General features: G+C 36.9%; 1 protein-coding gene across 4 annotated transcripts in view; it reads left to right on the forward strand.

The window, feature by feature from the left end:
• LOC140228985 (growth hormone-inducible transmembrane protein-like) overlaps positions 1-22,693 on the forward strand; it is a 56,353-nt gene extending 33,660 nt beyond the window's left edge. For all 4 annotated transcript variants that reach the window (XM_072309245.1, XM_072309244.1, XM_072309246.1 and 1 more), the window contains exons 3-8: positions 1,914-2,025; positions 5,038-5,179; positions 7,059-7,257; positions 8,189-8,287; positions 19,673-19,844; positions 20,921-22,693. In XM_072309245.1, coding sequence (XP_072165346.1) covers positions 1,914-2,025; positions 5,038-5,179; positions 7,059-7,257; positions 8,189-8,287; positions 19,673-19,844; positions 20,921-21,008 — 812 coding nt within the window. In that variant the 3' untranslated portion in view covers positions 21,009-22,693. The remainder of the gene's footprint in view (positions 1-1,913; positions 2,026-5,037; positions 5,180-7,058; positions 7,258-8,188; positions 8,288-19,672; positions 19,845-20,920) is intronic.
• Positions 22,694-23,471: the final 778 nt, after the last annotated feature.

Below are 23,471 nucleotides of genomic sequence, written 5' to 3' on the forward strand. Positions count from 1 at the left end.
CAGCACACACTGGTTGTATAATATTGCTTTTGAATCAATCCACTTCAGTGTCCATGCCCAATATTATGACTTGTACCTGCAAATTCTTTGTGATGCAGTAACAGTTCTGGAAAATACATTAACCAATCCAACACATTTGTTTATCGTCCTTACTTGTAAATGTTCATTTTTTTTTTAGACCATAGTAAAATACTAATAGTAAAAATATTTTGGAAAATTGGGAAGTTGTAAATGAAGGTATTCACCAAAATGTCTTTGTTAATTGACTTCACTTGGTTGTATTCATCTGCCGACAACCCTGATATTCAGTTTATATTCTTTGGAACTTTGACGGACAAAAAAATTCTTTGCCTAGTGAACAGAATGTGTTCACCAGATGTGGATTTTGTCTTTTGTTTGATTGAAGTCGTGCTGTGAGGGTAACATTAGATGTTCTGTTCAGGTGCATTCCCCTATTATGTGTTTTCAAGGCCTTTGGTGTGAATCCCAATGATAGATGGAGTGCTTTTCACAAAGCGACAAGATGATAGGTGAGAGCTCCATGATGTATTTATTTTTAGAAGCCCAGAGGGGCTTAATTTCTAAATTCCGAAGTTTTGCTGTTGGACGTACAATATTGTACATTGTATGTGATGCGCTGTACCGATGATGAAAGTATGTGATGATTAGGAGGGAAACGTGAAAAAGAACAACCACACTGCAAAACATGATTTAGTCAGCTGCTTTTTTTTCTTTTTTTTTTCAATAATTCACATTAGGGAGTCATCACTATCGATCATGTGATTCATCTTTGTTCAGAACATGGTTTTGTTATACCCTCGCCACACATACAGTAGTGTGAAGGGGGTATATAGGAATCACCGTGATGATGGTCAGGCGGGCGGGCAGTCAGTGGTCTGTTGCAAAATCTTGCGTCGCGAACTCCTCCTACAGTTTTGAAGGAATTTAAATGAAACTTAGGGTAAATGATGATATTGAGACATAGATGTGGAACACATAATTTTTGTATTTGTCGGACAAAGCGTTGCCATGGTAACCATAATTTTACCAAAACCTTGTGGATTGAATAACTTCCACATTATTCAAGCAATTAAGATCAAATTTAGTATGTATGATGATCGGGAGGTGTAGTTCTGCAAGACACCAATGTGTTAATATAAGAAAAATGTGTTGCCATGGTAACCACTCATTTTTGTATCAAATTGAACCATTTAATCTATGAAGGTGAAATTTGGTGTGTGTGATGCTCTTTAAGTGTAGTTTTGCAAAGTGTCCTTTGTACTTGTATTGGACAATGCGTTGCCATAAGCTTTGCGCTTTTTTTTTTTTTAAATCCTGTAGAGTGAACTTCTTCCACATTTTTCAAGCAATTGAAACCAAATTTGGTAGGCATTATGGCCCTGAGGTATAGATGTGGAACACATAATTTTTGTGTTCGTCACACAAACCGTTGCCATGGTAACCACAATTTTACCAAAACCTTGCAGATCGAATAACTTTTCCATCATTCAAGCAATCAAAGTCAAATTCAGTATGTATCATGATCTAGACGTGTAGTTTTGCAAGACACCAATGTGTTAGTTTAAGGAAAATGTGTTGCCATGGTAACCACTCATTTTTGTATCAAAATAAACCATTCAAGCTATGAAGGTCAAATTTGGTGTGTATGATGGTCTTTAAGTGTAGTGATGTTTCCATTTGCTGTAAGTTTTATACTCAGTGTCAACTCTGTAATTGTTCAGTAAACTAAAATTATTCTGTTTCCAATTTGACAAATGCACAAAATCGGTATTAACGTCATTGCCCTCACAACATCACATACTATAAAGCAACACTAGGGGCGGGGGTATTAATCACCTTCAGGGATAATTCTAGTTTCTAAAGAAGATGGATGTTCTGTTTCATGTTTTCAGCTGATATGATGGGCCGGGGCCTCCTGATTGGTGCTTCAGCTGCAGGCATTGGTGCATTGTGTTACTACGGGCTTGGCTTATCACGAGAAGTTGGGGCGATTGAAAGAGCAGCGTAAGAACTTACAGCCATTTCTCCCTCGGGTTTACTTTATCACATTGATTTCATTATGCTCACAGAAAAGCCTTTACAAGTACAACAGTAGATTGCTCAAATTTGTGAGCTTCACAGTGTTCATCTTTTTATATGTACAGATACTGTCTTACATTGAAGGTCAGTTTCATTTGTGTGTGTTTTTGTGTGAGTGTGCGCTGGGGTACTATGATTGTTATCTTTATTTATTTGACCTTCCAGACAATGTGTCCACATAGAATGTCAGAAGGCAATTTTGATTCAGCATTGCAAAGAAACCAAATGAAATACTGTATTTCTTTATAGCAGCTTTCTTCAACTCTGTAACAGTCCTATTGTACTGAAGCTTTTACAGTAGTCAGAGTCTTGTCTTAAATAAAATGTGACCCGCTACAACAAAAGGATCCTAAAGTCGCTGACGGCTGAGCCGAGAAAATCGAGTTTGAAGTCACATAATCAAAATTGGTCAAAACAATCAGATTTTTTTTTTGCATAATTTTGTAGTCTAATGTTTTGTCTATCATCTGCCGAAATTTCGAAGCTAAATGATCAAAGGAAAGGCAAGAATTCAGGATTTTTTCTGGGTCATGATTTTCCGACTTTCAATGTAACAGAATCATGTCCGAAGATTTGGATTTAGCGCGGCAGCTGGACTCCGCCCCTAGCAACAAGGGAGCGATCTTATTGGTCAGTGTGTGGCATCCTGATTACTGATTGGTCGTGCGTAGACCGCTGGCGCTAAGCTTGAATGAACATCGCGGAGGTCGCTATGAGCATACCTGCTATTGTCAAGCGCTGAAAATTGTCTCGCCTCCCCTTGATCATAATAGCGTCGGAAGGAAAACTTTGAAGCCGTTTTTCTCGAAACTCTGATTTCCACAACCACTTGACATGCGCTTATAAAATCAACGATATCTCTGCAACCGAGTACTTTTATGAGTTGTGCTATATATGAGATTAAAGTAGAAGAGTATAGGAATAATGTCATGCCATTTTCAGAAAATTGTCCTCCCCGACTTTCGGATCCTTTTGTTGTAGCGAGTCACAAATAGACCCATAGCTTAATGTGTATTGTAGGTATATTATGGATATATATGAATATGTATGATACATTGAACTGAAAAAAAAAAAAAGAATCATAAAGTAGCATAATATGACTACATGTATATGGGTAATTCCATGAAGGTGGGACAGTGTCCATGTAGCACCGTGATATTTAAAAAATACATTTCAACATAACTCAATATTAATTATGCTATACATTTATTGTTTGTAGGCTTTACATTTGCATTGAGGCCACACATTTTCTTGGAAACTTTGTGCCATTCAGACTCTATTTTGATGAAGTTATTAAACAATATGTAACGGTGTCCTGTAGCATCGTGACGTGTCCATGTAGCATCGTGATATTTTAAAATTTGGTCTTAAGAGACAAATTATGGTAATTAGCTTGACCAAAATTTGATGCAATATGCATATTTACTAGATTAGTCAGATAGCTAAATATCTCAAATTTCCTGTACACGGTTTTAATTTTACAAGAAAATTACAAAATGTATCACTATGCTACGCGGTGTCCTTTTTTGTTACATTTGGTGGACACCGCGTAGCATAGTGACATTTTTTGTAATTTTCTTGTAAAAGTAAGACTGTGGAAAGGAGAGTAAAGATATTTAGCTATCTGACTAATCGAGTAATTATGCATATTATATCAAATTTTGGTCAAGCTAATTACCATAATTTGTCTTTTAGGACCAGATTTTAACTATCACGATGCTACATGGACACGTCACGATGCTACAGGACACCGTTACATTTTTTTAAAATAACTTCATCAAAATTGAGTCTGAATGGCACAAAATTTCCAGGAAAATGTATGGTCTCAATACAAATGTAAATCCTATAAACAATATATGTATAGCATAATTAGTATTGAGTTATGCTAAAATGTAACACTTTGTGCCCCAACTTCATGGAATTACCCATATGTGCTGCTGATGATTAGTTTCATCAGTGGATATATGTTTCTGCTCAGACGGTTTTATGTACGCTACAGGTCCTGCAGTGTATATTGGACCCTGGGAGAATTGCCTAACTGCAAGCATGCTTCCCCCATAGGAACATAATAATTTCTTTGTCTAATTACGCTCAGATTCTTGGAACTGCCAAATTGCTGTGATGATTTTCACTTGAATTGTTAGGTTACATCAGTTCATGGAAATGTGAGCCTGCTAGAGATGTCATATTTGCGTTATTGAATTTTAATAGACCATATTAATAGATCTTACTACAAAATATGACACCACGTAGACAAGCATATGCTGAGAATACACGCACACGCAGGTCAGCTTCTGTAGAACAGTTTCTTTCTGGGGTTTAGTTCGAATGGCTTCTTTTTTCGAGGTTCATAATTATGTCAAGCATTCTGTGCATGCAGGATTCAAGGATCAAAATGTATTCCTGAAAATAAAGAAGATGCGGTAATCTGCTTGTCAATTACGGCAGTAACAAGCAGCTTTGATGATACAATTATCAGCATTTTAATGGTTATCAATGGAGTAACAGTAGGGATGCTGTTCAAAACCCAAGCAATATTCTGTTTTAGCTCCTTCCAGTATTGCACTCTGTTGTTAACACAAACAGTTCTTTTATGTTCATTGGTATCTACTGTATGTTATTCATTAGAGAGTCAGATAAAGGTATGAAAAGGTGTTTTTTAATCATCTTTGCAGTAGTAAATATTCATGCCTTTTTATGAGTTGAATAAAAATAATAAGTATAAATGAAATGAAAATCCTTGTCTGAATAATTGTAGTGATATACAGTGTACAAAGTATTTAATGTACATGTAGTTATACGTTTTGAACATGCAAGATTTTTTAAATGTAACATACATTACTTTAGTTAGTTTTTCTATTTTTTGCCGAAACGAACTGTAGATTTAGCATTTTGAAATATGACTTTTTTGTTTTTGTTTGTTTGTTTGTACACTAGGATCTGGCCCCAGTATGTGAGGGACAGAGTGCGATCAACTTACACCTACTTTGGTTTGGGTGTGGCGGCCACTGCAGCATCAGCGGTTGCCATGGCGAGGAATCCAGCCCTGCTCATCAGGCTCACACCAACATCATGGGTGGTGAGACTACTGTCATTGTCAATGAATACATTTATTTCAGCAGCTGATTTCACACAAATTCTATTCAGCTATTAACCATGCTTAATTAACTTGTTTTGAGTATTTACTGTAGTATTTGTTAGCATCTTATCTCAGTGCATTTTTAAAATCAATATTTATACAAATGCAACGAGAAAAGGAAAAATGTATATATGCAGATAATCAATACTTATTCAAAAGCAAAAAGAACAAAAAATATATACTTGTAGATATATCAATATACAAGATTGTAGATAAATCAATATACATACAAAAGCAAAAAAAAAAAAAAAAAGGAAAAAATATGTATATGTGCGGAATTACAGACAGTCCCTGAAAGCACTACAAAAATGTACCATCACTAACACTTTTCTGTGCCAGGGACTCTGAACAGTACTGTAAAACCAGAAATATTCATGGCATGAAATGTTCACAAATTGGAGACGAGGACCATGCCATTTTCATGGTGTGAGATTTTTGCCCATTGCCACTGGCGTTCAATGCATGTAGTGTAGGGAAAAACTTCTGTGTGCATTTTAACCCGTTCCTTACGGGAACCTGGTATACCAGGTTCTCAAGATGAAGACAGAGTGCCTGCTTTCATGGCCTAAATTCATGTTTCTTTGTGTTAAAATGCCCAGAAAAGTCGGTTTGATAAAAAGATCTGCTCAGTTTATTCTATCAGCATTTGTTCTCCTTCTGTTTGAAAAATGAGTATTTCACAGTATTATTTACCTTTCTTCTGATTTAGTTTGCGCATGTTCTGCTGTAAACTCGTACGAACATGTACATAGCGATCAAGACTGAACTCATTTAGGTGTTTGCGTTCGCTGACCCCAGTCACCCCATTCAGGTGCCTGGTTTTGTGTAGAACAAAAGATTCTGTCAGCTCATCAGCGCAGGCTCTATTCATGCCTCGCACCCGATCGATATTTCCATTGTTCACTGGCACATGTAGTTGACCGTGGTAAGGGGGATACAATGTACCGCTTGACAGCCTTTACACAGGTGGATTACCAACCCATCTGCCTGTCGACTGGCAAAAAAGAATCTCGTTTGGGGGCATTAAAGGCACTCAGAGACTTGCGGAAGGAACGGGTTAATTTCATGAATCTTGGTTCTTGCAAAATTATGTACAACGCTATAGGGTTTTCTTTGCCAACTGGTACTCAAAGCACACAAAGGGATAATGAAACGGTATTCCATTCCCATGCTTTCCAACCAGTGGGCGGGGATGTCGGCAAAAAATAAGATGAAAAGCATATTACGTGATCAAATTGTGTCTAAAATTATCTTTTAAAAATTGTAGGAACCAAAGTGAGCCTCGGGTTGAAAAAGGTTAAAAAGCATGGTTCTATTTCACCCGCTTTTATCCTTTGTAGGGTAGTTTTCTGTTTAGCACAAAGTAGGTAGGAGGAAAAAAGATGGTGGGGGAGGAAGACGGGGAGAGCATATACCAGAATGCATCATCAATAATGTGATGCACATGTCATGAAACCACCCCCACTCTCACCACATTTCAACTTTGAGCTCTACCAACACTAATAGTGCTTTAGATACAACATGTAAAACGATGGCTGGTGAGCACAATTTCTCATTTTGTGGACCATCAACATGGAATACCTTGACAAAGGAACTCTGCCCATTACCCTCATTGTCAATATTCCAAAAAGAATCTTGAAAAGTTCCTGTATTCTTTTTGACCTCGTCATTGACACCATTTTACCATGTAAAGCGCATTGATCAGTTTGATAAGATGTGTGCCATACAAAACACTATTTAATATAGTGTTATGTTATCATAAACTTGGGGAGGAGAGCTATGCTATTAATTTTCCTTGTGTGTAATGTATTCTACCCAGGGAGCGTTGGGCGGCATGGCAGTCATTATGGCCTCCGGGATGGTGACCATGTCAGTTCCCTACACAGAGGGGCTAGGTTTGAAGCAGCTGGCCTGGCTGGGCCACAGCAGTCTCCTGGGGGTAGTTCTGGCCCCCATGTGCTTCCTCGGTGGTCCCCTCCTGATCAGGGCAGCATGCTACACAGCTGGTGTGGTTGGAGGTTAGTGAAGTATTTTTTTTTTTTTTTTTACTTCACCTGTCACGTTATCTGCAGAGATGCTAACTGTTAGTTTTTGTGTAGGATTTTTGTTACTGTTTTTGCCAAAAACTGGAGGTCTTGTAGAAAAATATTCTTTTTCTCCAAAATTGTGTTGCTACACTTGTCTTTCGAAAACAAAGTAGAAATACTATTATTCTACGAAAAATATGCCTTTTCTGACCTCAGAATACTACAGTGCTGTTTTATACATGGCTTCCACCCCTGTATCTGCTCTTAGTTTTCAGTGTTTGTTCTTTCTACTTTGAATCTTGATTTTGTTTCAGCTGCACTTTTTGTATATCATTGGATCTTGTACACTGGTAGGCATGGATTATGTATACCAGTAGAAGAATCTAGCCACTGCCAATCCAAATAAGGAGCTCTCATATTCTGCAAGAAGTTCTGAGACTTTCCTGTGTTTTAGTTGAACTTGCACTCCCAAAATACTCATCATGAAACATATAGATAATAATTATTACATTTATGTATCACAATGTTGCAAAGCACATTCAAAAGAACATACCATATCAAAATGTCCAACATTAATAAACATTAGAATTACTGCAACTGAGAATTGCAAGGTATCAAATGCATAACTAAGTAAATATGTCTCTGTAAATGAGTCTTGAAGATGATTCATTGTTACGTAAGATGAAAGTACAACACTGTAGCTAGTGAATGTCTAACCCTTCAATAACTGCATTGTTCTTATACCATCATTACTGTTAAAATGTTGCTTCCGAGATTACTCAAATACCTGTTGCTTCAAAACAGAGGGCACCTGGTTCGAATAGACAACAGGTTAATATTATACCTCTGTGTCTATCTGTTAGATGGATGACAAGTTGCTTTATTAAGATTTCTTGTCAATCATTTTTGTTTACTTTGTCAGGACTATCGTGTGTTGCTGCCTGTGCGCCAAGTGACAAGTTTCTGTACATGGGTGGAACTTTGGCGATGGGCATGGGAGCAGTGATAGCAGCATCCATAGGTATGACACTCATTGTGGCTACAATCTAGATTGCCATACTCTCTGTACATTGCTTACCTGTGCCATATTTCATGGTCTTTATATATATATATATATATATATATATATATATATATATATATATATATATATCTGTCTCTTTATAAATATGTTTGTGTCTGTGTTTGTGTCTGTGTATTGCATCAATATGTTTAAAAAAAGAATGTGATTCAGCAGCACAAGTAAGAATACAGAGCTGCTTATTTTTGTTCGCACTAATTTCATTGTGAAAGTGAGCTTGATATTGGATGAAATTCAAGCAAAGAATATCATTTTTAAGAAAAGTGACTGTGTGTTTGATGTGCGGGGGATCTTTTACCACAAAAGCTTGATAATGTCACAGAAAGCATTTTGAAGGGTCAGCATCAGGGTTGCACAAGTGATGATGGTAATAATGATAGTAAATGCTAATAATACATTGTATATTATATTGATCATATAAAAAAGATTATGATGCTTATTATAATGATAAAAATAATGATATTATTATTGATAATACAGTGGATTCCCATTATAACGAAGTCCTCAGGACCGGCAGTTTTCTTTCGCTAAAGTCTGTATATCGAAACTTTGTTATAACTGAACAAATAAACAATAACAATACATAGATCGGATAATGTTTTGGCCTGAATTTCTACTTCGTTGTAACTGGGATTTTTTTTAACCGTGTTTGTTATAGCGGGAGTGCACTGTAATAATGAATAATGAATAATAATAATAATAATGATATTAATAATAGTAATAATAATAATAATAATAATAATAATAATAATAATAATAATAATAATAATAATAATAATAATAATGATAATAATGGCTGTACTGTAACAAGGAGAGTGCATCATTTCTGTGCCATGTTCTCATGCATGACTTCAGTCAACAACTTGCTAACTTTGTATATTTTGCTCAAATGCACAACAGTGTTCATCACAGCAAAGATTTAAAATTTCTCTGCAACTTTGCTGTGGACTGCATTTCTAGTATTTAAAGCACTTCTGAATTACATGGCTTTGAAAAAAAGAACATATTTCCAAAAGTGCTCCTGCATTGCTGTTTTACAATAATATGGCACACACAGGTGGCACACTATGAGTTCAAAATGAAGAAAAAAAAATTAAGGGTTATTTTACACACTTTTTTTTTTGTTTTTTGTATTCATACTCATAATTTTCTTGTACTTGAAGTAGATTGAGCTGTAAATGTAATGTCACTTTCATACAATGCTGACCCATCTTTTCTTCACCTCAGAGATTTTGTCAGTACAATTCCCTGTGTGTCTAATGTGTATGCACAGAACACTGTGTACACAGATCAGTTTCAATTTGCATGCAGGGATGAAAGTATACCTTGCCTAGATATAGTGCTGGATTATTGAGAAGTAGCCTTAGCTTGATAAATGATGATACCTTTCCTGTTATCTATACGCTGTATATCAGAGGAGATAATGTGCGTTGTGAGATGCAAAAATAGTTGAAGCCCAGGCAGGTGAATATCCTGATATTTCAGTCCCTGAAGTAGTGTTGTAGTTGTCCTGGGCTAGTGAGTGTGCAAGCCTTTTTAAAATGTCAGTGTTAGAGTTGATAGTGTAGGCAGTCTTTTATTAGAACTTTGTGCAGATTGTAGCACAAGTGCCTAGTGAATTTGAATCCTTCATGCATACAAGTATGGGGAGAGCCTCAAGCAATTTCCATTCAAAGGAGGCATCATGTTGCGCAATAGCCACCGTGTCTGTACCCGAGTGCATTCCCTAGCAGACATAAGGCATCTCATGCTTTATGTATGAGGTATAACTGGTATCATTTAATCTCCCTCTGGTGGTATTTAGTAAGCACATGCTCAGATTGAGATGCAAATCTCAGTCGTAAATTCCATTCATGGGGCTGTCAGTATTTTGTGTCAGGGATACTCCTCAAGTCACAGGTTGCTGGTTTAATGACTTTTTGCCAGGAATTTAAGGGATGCCTAGCCTTTTATGTCTCTGAGCACATTAAGGGCATCTGAATGGGGTCAGCAAACATCAGAATCTAGTGAGCTCAGCCTCAGTTGCGTACGTCTTTTCGCAAGTTTTACAGCAAAAAAAAAAACAACAATAACAACAACAAACAAGCAAACAAACAAAAACAAACAAAACAAGAAAAAACAAGAAAAAGTCACATCTTGTATTGGGAAAGGTATATTATGCAAATAAAAAATAAACAAACAAACAAAAAATGAGAAAAAAGTCACATCTTGTATTGGGAAAGGTACATTATGCAAATAAAAAAAAATGCAATTCTTGACAGAGTAAGAACAGATTTTGGTAGCAGAGTCTCCAACCTATCACTAAAAGTCATTTCTCTACTCAATATGATACAAATAAAAAATTAATTCAGCCACAAATTTACATGTAGATACTGATGTGTACGTTTCAGGAGCCTGGTAGGTATACCGGGTACCCGTCTATGAGTTCATGCCACGGAAACCTGGTATATAAGGTTTCCAGAAGGAATGGGTTAACTTGCCAAGCATTTCCCTCAGCATTCAGTAATTCATCTAAAATTTACTCAGCAGTAGATTGGCAAGGTGCTTCAATCCAACAGGAGGGCCATGGTGACCCAATTAGGGAGATTAGGCAATCTGTACTCTTTGACAAGTAGTCTCCAAACATTTGTGTGTCATTTAGAGAAGAAAACTCACAAGCAAGCAAGCCAAATGGTTCAAAGAGCACCAGAAGGTTCAATCACCAGTATGTGTTCAGTGATTTCGAGTGACTATTCATTCTCAGATCAGATGTATGTCATGTCCACTGGAATATTAAGAAAAGAAAACATATATGAAGGGGTCTGTGCAATATAGTGCTAACCCACACAATAGTCATTTTGAGATAATCGCTGTTGAATGTTTGGAAAGTCCATACATTGTACATTCATAAAACATGAATGCATGCATTTTTTACCATCTTATAGGGTGAATTCAAATATGATATTTTCACGGAGGTTAGAGTGAAGGCTAAGGATTATGAAAATGCAAAAGTGTGGGTTAGCACTATATTGCACCGACCCCTTCATATGTAAACTAAGTTAGAGATACACTGTATGAATGTTTGTTACCCACCTGAAATAATGCACTTTGTACTTGCCGAAGTCAATTGTGTTTTTTTCATCTTCTTCTTCTTCTTCTTCTTCTTCTTCTTCTTCTTCTTCTTCTTCTTCTTCTTCTTCTTTCTTGAAGACCCATTTTGCTGTACTGTCAAACATCCTATAAAATTGTACTTACAAAGGGTTTATTATACTTTTTACACTTATATTTGAAAACTGAAGTTTTCATTTCATTATTATAAAATTTATTCTGAGTGATGTTTACAAAGTTTATTCTGTTTCTATAATTACTCTTTTAATTGCTGCTTTTTATTCTTTTGATATTACTTAAGTCCAATACTGTCTACACTGGCTGTATTCCCTCCATGAGAGAATCTATTGATTAACAAACTGCTCTTTTTTGTAGATTCTTTTGTATTTTGCCTGCTCTTGCTTGTCTGTGCAAAGGAATTCCTGATATAGAAGACCACACATCTTTTTTTCTTTTTTAATTACACTTCATTGTTTATCTGTGGTAAATGTGTTGTTTGCACAAGTTTGTACATGTCTACTAATTCCTTATGAAGTGGCATTGTTTTTATATGATTTTATAACAATGTGAAATCCAAAATGAGCAAAACAAACTGAAACAAAATATTCAAACTATTCGAATATAGATCTTCGTACAAAGTTGTATGATTATAATGAAGGTTTTGCACAAAAAAAAAAATCTGATTTCACGGTTCAATATTTGTAATACATCTGAATGATCAAACTTGTCTACCTTTTTATTCTATTATTTAGGGGCTTTGAGAATAAGAAAATACAAAGAAATATTGCCTGTTTTCATTAATGAAATTTAACAACATGTCATACTTACTTGTTCAATATGTGATGTGTCTCCTACATCTAACGTACACGTAGCTCAGTACTTACGAGACAGAGCAGACGTCAAACTGTCGCACCGATTTTCATTGTGCCAGAATGATTAAAATTTGTGTCATTGTCAAATATTCCTAACAAGATGCATCATTCACAGTCTTCCCCTCCCCCTCACCCCCCCCCCCCATCATGGCATTGGAAAAGAAATGAGGCTGTATAAAGCCAATTAGTGAAGTGTACTATATGATAGCATTCTTGGAAGTGACATACATGTTCCAGCAAATACATGCTGTGACCCCTGAGAGAAACAGTGGCAAAGTGTTAATTTGTCTTTCAATCGGTGATTGTGAGCACATTGAGCAGTTTATGATTACCAGGTGTCAGATATTTGCTTTGGTCAGCCAGCTGCGCCACCGGTATGAAGACGTTTCCAGGAGAATGCCCTCATTAGATGGGTTTAGTCGCTTCCTGTACAGTCTGGCAATTGGTTGCTGTCAGAATTTAATCAACGCCAGCAAGAAAAGTCTCAAGAAATTAAAAAAACAGACCACAAAAGTTTCATGTGGCCTTGCAAACAAGCTCTGGGCATAACCTGGCATAAACAAAAAAAAAAAGCACTTTATATCCATACTGCGATAATACATTCATCGTAACAAATTCTACAGACAGAAAAGAAAAGAAAAAAAAAACAACAAACAATTAATCCTGCAGAGACAATACCGGAAGCTGTACAGTTGCTACATCTAGCTATCATCAAGCTGTGCTACAAAATTTTTTAACTGCTATATTTATTTTGCTTGATTTTGCATATTTTCATGTATCAAAGTGCCTTGCATAGCAGGAAAATTTTTTTTTTCAAAATAAAGATTTGAAAATATGCAGATATTAATCAACAAGCAGTGTTGTGTGTTATGGCAGTTGTTAGTGTTTGTTGCTTAATTTCCTTTCTCCTTTTGCCAGTGAGTTTGTACATACATTATATATGTATCGTCTTCTGCTTTCAAACTCATAGTTAGATTTTAACTCGTTGAACACGGGCTGATTTGCTATGACACGCATTTCCCATGGATACTTGCTTGAGTTTACGCGGGACTCGTCCTCAACAGGTTTACAAACTTGACAGGAAACATTCAAGAGCTAGAAAGTGACCTTCATAGAACATAATGACCCCACTGGGGGCCACGGAATGGGGGTTCCCGGTGGCCCAAATTCTGCTAATTTTGAATACTGCCAAACATCAGAAGCAGTACAGCAAAATTATGTTGTATTCTTTATGCTGCAAAGGTGAAGAATGCAAATTGTACATGACAGTATTAGTGAGGGCCTATTTAGGACCCTTGGGCCCGAATTCACAACGGTGGTCTCGCTCGAAACCATGGTTTCAAACCTCAGTGCCATAAAGGCTGTGCCATAAAGGAGTGCCATAAAGGGCCAAAGCACTTATCAGTGAAATATTTGTTAATCTTTAAGTATGCCTTTCATACAGGATAAGGGCCATAGATAAAACTCACTCATGACAGTGTGCAAAGGTGAAATCAACTTGGGGGAAAAAACAATCTCTGCAACACTCTCTTCTGGATGTATGTTCAGATTTCAATCAAACCATAGGCGTATGATGTAACCATGTATGTACAATTAACCCATTGAGGACGAGTCCCGCATATACTCAGGCAAGGGTCTATGGGAAGTGCATATTGTAGCAAAATCAGCCCGTCCGTAATGGGTTAAAGACTTTTTTCTAAGACTCTTTCTTGTCTTCTGACATAATTATCTGACCCTGCACCACAAAACTAACAATAAGTCACTAGACAGGGATTTTTAATAAGGGCAGATTCTAAAGGGGCAGACTCTAAGCTTTAAAGTGATGTATAACTTGATACGAATGACTTTCCTAACCTACATATATCTAAACAATGGAGATAAATTACACACTCTGGGAAAGTGTAATAAAATCATATAATGAGAGAAGAGGCTCTGAAGTTTAGGGTCTATTCAAGTGCTTAAAGGACAAGTTCACCTTCATTAACATAAGGATTGAGAGAATGTAGCAATATTAGTAGAACACATCATTGAAAGTTTGAGGAAAATCGGACAATCCGTTCAAAAGTTATGAATTTTTGAAGTTTTTGTGCAGTCACCGCTGGATGAGAAGACTACTGCAGTGTATGATGTCACATGCATACAACAATATAAGGAAAATATAAAGAGAATTTCACAAAATTTCATCTTTTGAAAAGAGTACACACTCCCTTGACTCGTTACTGACATATGTTATGGGTAATATTATTCCCATTTCCTTTAGAAAGAGGCAAGTCGAGTGCACTTTTATTATGCGGAAGAAATGAAAATATGTTGAATTTTCTTTATATTTTCTTTATACTGTTGTACTCATATGACATCACGGGCCATAGTAGTCTCCTCATCCAGCGGTTCCAACACAAAAATTGTAAAAATTCTTAACTTTTGCATCGATTGTCCAATTTTCCTCAAACTTTCACTGATGTGTTCTACCAATATTGCTGCATTCTCTCAATCCTTATGTTTATGAAGGTGAACTTGTCCTTTAATCTTACCAAGCTGTGCTCTGTGCAGTGAATGGGGAAAAAAACAGGTTGTAAAATTGCATAGCAGCAACAATAAATGGATTATCAGTTTAAGCTGGAATTAATCATGCTCTATAAACATATTCTTTCCATGACCATTATCAACTTTCAAAGCAGTAGCATCATTCCTTCAAAAGTTATAAGAGTTGAAAGTGAAGATAAGTGCAAAGGAAATGAAAAGGGGCCTCTAAGGATGGGATTTCACGGAGCACGTGAACGATTTGCGAAGGACGCGAATGGCAAAATCCAGCATTCGTATTTTAGTCTGCAAAAGATCGCCAAACGAACGTGAGGATTCGGAAGCGTCGTCAATTGTTTGCGAATGTCGTTTTTACTTCGCCGAGAATTTCAAAAAAGTTTGAAATTTTTTGTGAACCTTTTCTGCACACTTGGTCGTGATTTGCTCGTGAATTGTTCTCGAAAGTGTCTTTAAAGCCTCGTCATATGCGCAAGACCTTCGCAAGACACGCTCGATGTTCGCAAAATGTTCGTGAAACCCCAAATAGACTCCGAAACTTTGGAGAATGTCTCGCGTATGTTACGCGAAATCTATGAAGTTTTTCCGATCATTTTACGACGTAATCGCAAACTGTTCGCGTACCTTTTGAGACATTCTCGCGAACGTTTAGCGCACGTTTGGGGGATGTATGACCTATACGTTTTCTACAAATAAAAATCGTAGCATACATCTAAACATCAAACAATTATTGTCCCCGCCGAACGAGTTCGAGCAGGGGACTATGAAACGGGCTCCGTACGTGTGTGTGTCCGTGTGTCCGTCCGTCCGTGCGTCCGTCCGTGTGTCCGTCCGTGCGTCCGTGTGTGCGTCCGTGTGTGATCAAAATCTTCAATTTGCTACTTCTCTGTCATTTATGAGCCAATTTTGATTCTGTTTGCTTTATATGATAGCACTACATGGGAGCTTTTAAACTTCTACACAGAATTTCAGTCGTGACCTTTGACCTTGACCTTTGACCTATATTGTACATTTTGCTACAAAATGCTACTCCTTCGCCATTTCTAACCCGATTTTGATTCCGTTTGCTTTATATGATGGCACTAGGTGAGGGCTTCAAAACTTCTACACAGAATTTTGACCTTTGACTTCTTTGACCTTTGACCTTGATTTTTCACCTATATTGTACATTTTGCTACAAAATGCTACTCCTTCGCCATTTCTAACCCGATTTCGATTCAGTTTGCTTTATGTGATGGCACTAGGTGAGGGCTTCAAAACTTCTACACAGAATTTTGACCTTTGCCTTCTTTGACCTTTGACCTTGATTTTTGACCTATATTGTACATTTTGCTACAACATGCTACTCCTTCGCCATTTCTAACCCGATTTTGATTCCGTTTGCTTTATGTGATGGCACTAGGTGAGGGCTTCAAAACTCCTACACAGAATTTTGACCTTTGCCTTCTTTGACCTTTGACCTTGATTTTTGACCTATATTGTACAATTTGCTACAAAATGCTACTCCTTCGCCATTTCTAACCTGATTTCGATTCCGTTTCTTTATGTGATGGCACTAGGTGAGGGCTTCAAAACTTCTACACAGAATTTTGACCTTTGCCTTCTTTGACCTTTGACCTTGATTTTTGACCTGTATTGTACATTGGCTACAAAATGCTACTCCTTCGCCGTTTCTAACCCGATTTTGATTCCGTTTGCTTTATGTGATGGCACTAGGTGAGGGCTTCAAAACTTTACACAGAATTTTGACCTTTGCCTTCTTTGACCTTTGACCTTGATTTTTGACCTGTATTGTACATTGGCTATAAAATGCTACTCCTTCGCCATTTCTAACCCGATTTTGATTCCGTTTGCTTTATGTGATGGCACTAGGTGAGGGCTTCAAAACTTTTACACAGAATTTTGACCTTTGACTTCTTTGACCTTTGACCTTGATTTTTTACCTATATTGCACATTTTGCTACAAAATGCTACTTCCGGCGGGGACATATATTACGCACCGCGTAATTTCTACTTTTCCTTGTTAACAGCTATAGTAATAAAAGAAATTAAAGACTAGCAAAGAGAAATAAATGAATGATATGAAAAAAAAAATCGCAGAATACACTTAAAATTAATCTAAAGTATGTAAAATTTCGTTTGAACTATAGAGATTATGTGTTGGAGGAACTGCAAAAAAAAAAAAAAAATCAAATGCTTTAATAGTGGAGATATGTCCTAGGGACAAAATGTAGGCAAGCACACGATAGAGAAATGAGAGAAAAAGAAAGGAGAAATAGAGGAAAGAAAAAAATTCAACTCAAGACAGCTTCCACCTCTCCTTGGGTACATTTTCTCCCATGATTATTGAAAATTCTTCGTTGTTCGCATTTCCGTCAGGTGTTCTTCGTGTACGTAACATGCTGTACTTTAGCAATGATACACACGACATTCGCACATATGTCGTGGAAACTTCGCACAAATTGTGCAAGAATAGTTTTCGGCTTCATTGTCGGAAAACATTCGGAGAAAAGCTTTTCCGAATGTTGGATTTTGTCATTCGCGTCCTTCGCAAATCGTTCGCGTGCTCCGTGAAATCCCACCCTAAGACGTACCTAATCACACTATTCTATTTTTCTAGAAAAACTGCTACAAACAATATTTCCCATGTGTTCGATGATTCCCAAAATAAGAATGATGATGATTTTGAAGATGAATTGCTCTTTCAGAAAATATAAACCCAAAATTGACTGTGTTGACTTGTTTCACCTTTTTTGAGTCCTGAAATAAAATCAGGGTTTGCAACTTTTTTGTTTCGTTTTGTGAGGCATGGTCACATTGTGCCCAGACAGAATCACAAATTTGAAGGAAGATTGATGATTAGGTATTTATGAGAGGCGTTGGTTTTTGTGCGAAGAAGTTTATGTAGATCAGACATGCTAGGTATGATGTAAATGATATATTAAAGCTGTCCAAAGAATGTGCAGATTGATATCCAAATATGTTTATCAGTACTTGACATATCTATGATTATGAATCCACTATGAAATGCAAGAACACAAAGCTTTCAATCTGAGGTATGGATTTACCTGGAAATGAAGCTGTGCTGCCATGACTACATGTTACTTGACATGTAGCATTACTGCCTTGGAGAAAATTGCAGGAAATAACTCCGTTCGAATATATTTTTAAGCAGCGGGAAACAGGAGAGGTATCAGCAGGCAATCGGCTTCAAGCCTTGGTCTTTATTTAGACAAATCTCTGGAGACAAACAGGCAGAAAACATCCTCTGCAAACATGATACTGCCACTTTGTAATCATCCATGTGGCCTTTGGTGGCCCCCACTACGAAGAGTTTGATATTGTTCGGCAGAGATAATGTGCATCCTGGGACCCTTGTGATGAACATTATAATTATGGCTTCCCATTTTAATGGAATAGCCCTGACCTTAAGATGTGATTTTGTGTTGCCATGTTTTCAAGGAGCTGGTTATTTGTGTTGACCAATCAGAATTTTGGGTTCTTTATTCTGCTTGTTTCTCCCCCCTCTCCCTTTGATAGGACATACAGTGCTCAGCCAATATAGGGAACTGCATTAAACAAAACACTATTTTAGTCCAGCAAAATCTAGTGTAATCCACTTTTTATACGTATTATTCTCCCCTTTTTGATCAGGACAATGATTGCTACTCATTCATTGTAACAACTAGCACTAACAAATCCATAGATTTAGTGAGTACTTTTAGTTGCTCATTTCTCTCCATTGGCAGGGTTGCAGGCATCATGGCCTGATATGTATGGCCAACTCAAAAGACGATTATTTTAAGCATAGCAAATACAGCTTTAGCCATGTTCATATACATACATCCAAAGATGGCACCTTTTGAAAAGTGACTTCTGCAAGGCAATGTGAAAACCTTTAAATTCTTGTGTTTGGACTCTAGACTTTGTGATATGGAAATCAACTCCATTTGATTAGTTGTTGTGTGGTGTGTGTGTTACAGGCACGCAAAGACACCATCAGTTTGTAAAATTTGATAGTGCCACTCACCATCGAATCTCACACATTTGGATGCCTGGGGTCATGCTCTGGTCATTTGTTTGGAGGCCCTCAGGGGGTCAAAGTACTTCATTGGCAGGGCAGTCAAGTGACATATCATTTTCATTCCAGCTTAACTTTACTCTCACCATAATTTTTCCTGTGTGCTGTATGTGAACAGTGACAAATGACATTTTTTTTTTCACTGTGATATAAAATCAGAAACTCCTGTGTGTGAATGTGGTTGTTGTTTGTGTGATCATTTTGTACAAATCATGACCCCATGAAACTGTTAGCATTCCTTGGATGATGGGATCTTAATTGTGCAAATGGGCACCATATTCCCTTGGATGCCTCTAGTGCCCTCCCTGCCCCCCCCCCCCCCATAAAGGAATCTTTAGAAATATTCTTGTCTAAAATCAGCTCATAGTTAGTTCCCTGAATAACTGCATTGGTGACGGTAGTATCTGGTTTGTTGAAGGCAGACCTGGGGGTGTTAGAAAAGTTAGTAAAGTCCTAGTCATGATTTGTAAGTCCTTGAAGTTAAGTTTAAGATAGGAGTTGTAGGATTTCAGAATTGCATGTCTTGTTATGATTATTTTACTTGATTCTTGGAAAAGAAATTTCTGTGTCAACCAAATGGACCAATCAAATAGTTTCAGGTCTTGTATAATGTGTAAAGGCTGTCAGATCCCGTGAAACAGTACAGTAAATAAGTTTGAAATTGACCAATCAGATTTTGGATATTCTTGGATCCTTCTTATAATTCTCTTTCACGGTTGGTTTTCTCCCAAATCTCTCACCCTACAGGCAGCATGTTTCTGTCCCCAGCCTCTGCCCTCGGCTCAGGCCTCTATGCCGTCAGCCTCTACGGGGGCCTCGTTCTCTTTGGCGGCTTCATGCTGTACGACACGCAGATGATCATGAAACGAGCCGAGGTGCACCCGTTGCACGCCCAGCGACCTTTTGACCCCATCAACAAGTGAGTTATTGTTGTTTGACCCACTGCCATACCAGCCTGATTAGATCTGCAGATATGTTCTTCTGATTTTAAGACACTAGCCTTCCCAATGATGTTTTGTTTGTCTGCCTTAAATAGAATGCATAACAAAAATCATCCACCAGTTTTACAAAGTTTACTCATAACGGCTGTTCAAGTTGAGATGGGAACAAGCATTCAGGAGACTGGTCATTTAACATATTAGTTATATTCAAGGTACCATGGTAATGTGCTTTATTAAGACTTCAAAGTTTCTCATTTCAAAATACAGTAAAACCATAAATTTTCCAGTCTGTGACTCTGTCACAAATTTTGTGAATATCCATGATTTGTAAAAGTAAAATGTATGTGAGGTTTTTTGTCTGCACATTGCAGTTGATGTACATGCAGCATACTTTTAATTTGTTATGGTTGGCAATTCATGGAAGTTTCACGCTGATGCTTGCTGTTTTATGAAGGAAAGGTGGTGACATGTCACAGTGTTTGCTAAAACAGTTGGAGATGGAAGGAAGGGGTAGGATTGGAAAAGGAATCATTGCTGTGGTGTAGCTGAATAATCTTGTTTAGCAGTTCGCTTTGCTCTACCCTTGTCATACAACCTGTCGGGGAAAGATTCACCCCATAGGGAAGATGTATGCTCTGCATAAATACGTATTACAAGCAGAAGAAAAGAGGAAAAGAAAAATAATGCATGAATATGAAAAGTGTCTACTATTGAGTCACATCAAATGTAGATGATTCCCTTCAATCAGAGGTACAGCCATATTATGTGCCTGTTATTGGAATCAAGTACTGGAAAGCATCAGTTGAGATCTTACAATAATCTCTATGATTTGATTTCATCTCTCACTCTCCTTCTCTCTCTTAATACTTTGTAATGTAATGTGTGTCACTTAATGTATTTCATCTTATTGTATCTCTCTGTATTCCTCCCTCTGTTATGTAATGTGCACATTCCATGCATTCTTATTGTATTTTATATAATGTCTGATCATCAACCCCCTATCTCTCTCTTTCTGCCCATGTGTTATGCTCATGATTGTGACTTCTTGGAGCAGTGCCATGAGCATCTACATGGATACCATCAACATCTTCATCAGGATCGCCACCATCCTGGCCAACGGAGGAGGAGGGAGGCGAAAGTAGATGGGGGGAGGCTGTCCACTCTCCCTCTGGACAGAGGAATCTGATGCCACTCCAGATTTTAATGGCGTCGCCAAACTGTTAATGCCTTGCAAGTGTAAGATAGATACAGCATATACAAGAGGACACAAAGATGACCGTAAAGTCAGGCAAATGTCGGGGAGAAGTTGGATGCGATGGATAGCGACAGGTGAAGGACATTCGCTTCCTCCGGCTGGGCAGTTTAGAGAAGTGGAGGAGACATTGATGGATTTTGTGATGCTGACCGACATTGATGGACTAGGTCGTCATCGTTGCACTCTCTGACCGACTCCGGTCACTAATGGTTGTCCCTCCAGAAATTTGTGCTGTATCAAGCTTCTTGTTATAGGATCTGGTGTGTGGGTTTATCTTCATTCTTAGTTAACTTAAAATGATATTAGTGTATGAATTATCAACATCCATACATCAATTTTGACCTTTGTGTACAATCTTAATTTGCATTCAGCGAGAAAGAAGGCTGTCATAACTTATTTGTTTTCTGATTTGTGTTGCTTAAAGGTTTTGGTTGAGATGGGGATTCAGGTTTAACTTTTTGCAAGATGATTAGAAACCACTGATATGTAATGTTATACATTTCCAAGAGGAATTTAAATGTTATTTGATGAAATTCTGTTTTGAAATATCTGAGATATCCAAAAATTAAGTGGTGCTAAGGAAAGGTGGGACCCACCTTTTATCAGGACCTTTGTTTCACTTTGTTTTTTGATGTCTCAGCCATTTCAAAACTGATTTTCATCAAAGAAAAGATTAGTTCCTTTTAAGAATTGTATGCTCTTTAACATTTTGTAAGGGATATCTGATTATGTCACAAAAAGTTAAAATCTGAATCTCAAACAAAACAATATCATTCATTTTTTTTTTCAATTCAATAGTTTATTTATTTCCATCATCAAAAAAGAAAAAGTGAACATGATTCAAAGCAGTAAAAGTTGTCGATTTGTCTTTCATTCGTCTTATAAAGGCAGTTGGTGTTTTTTTTTTTTAATACAATATAAAGTATATGCACAAATGAATGTCATAATGAAAAGAAACAATGCACTTTGTCATGGCAACAAAAAAACAAAAAAAAATCATAACAATGGAAAACAGTGTTCCTCTAAAAAAGCCAAGCTTGTAAACGTGGAACACTGGAAACATAACAACGACAGCACCAATTTGTTACACCAATAAAATATATTCATATTAAATTCTTCTATATATTATTGTACATACATGTATATTAAACTACCATTTAATATGCACTTAATCAAAACAAGGCTGTTGGTGTCTGAATTACAGTTGAAAGCTCAGATTGGGTAAGAACACTGTTTATTCACATATTGCTTGTGTATTCTTCATGTACTTTTATAGGTATGACAGTGAGACAAGATGACAGTAAACAAATCTGACCTTGCGTCATAAAACCCACAAAAAGTGGCAGTCAGTTTTCTGGTAGATCTGCCAATAAGAGTGTAAAAGTTATATTGTTTGTTCTTGATGTTTCTTTAAAAAGTGTTTGCCTTCTCCTTTTTATTGCCACAAAGAGTCACCAGAGGCTTAATGTTTTCGGGTTACCTGTCAAGTCTATCCTTCGCTAATTAATTTTGTTCATTTTGTTGAACCATTTAAGTTATCCAAATGAAACGTGGCATTAAGATACATTAATAATGGAGAAGTGTATCTTACAAAGTTCTCTTCATTTTGATATATATATATATATATATATATATACACATGATATGTATATAGTTCTATATATTATATAGAACTATATATATTTATACCATGTATATATATATACATATATATATATATATATATATATATATATATATGAGCTTATAAGATGTGCTTAAGATTATACCATTGCTTCTTGCATTTTTTTGACATAAAATTGCTTTGGTGTTGGCAGAAAGTCACAAGTGATGTGATAAAATTAATATTATCCCTATTTGCTTCAAACTTATGTACAATGTATGCTTTTTCAAAATCATACAATCATTTTATGATTTCTTGCAATGTGTAACCCACGGCTTAAAAGGACTTCATGTTACATGTATTTAATGGAATGAATTTCATTTGTTTTTGGAAATGATGAATTAAAAGGCATATTGATTCAATCATTGGAAGTCATAATTTTGAAATCATTGAGTGTACTGAGTGCAAATGGTGTGTGTGTGTGTGTGTGTGTGGGGGGGGGGGGGTAATATCTTTCTTCCTCTGCTTTGAGGGGGTCAAAGGTCATATGTTATTCGGGTTGTCTGTCCATCTATCTGTCCACCTGTCTCACCATCAAGAAACGACAGTACGAACACTAACACGTTCTGTATAGGAACCTAGTGGCATGTGTATTATGTCTGCAGGGATTTTTGAATTCAATATGGAACAGGTTAATAGTAGTTTCTTCTTCTTCTTTAATGCTAGCCCAGCTATGCTTTATGAAAA

This window comes from Diadema setosum, chromosome 5, assembly GCF_964275005.1.
Source record: "Diadema setosum chromosome 5, eeDiaSeto1, whole genome shotgun sequence".
NCBI classification, from domain to species: Eukaryota; Metazoa; Echinodermata; class Echinoidea; order Diadematoida; family Diadematidae; genus Diadema; species Diadema setosum.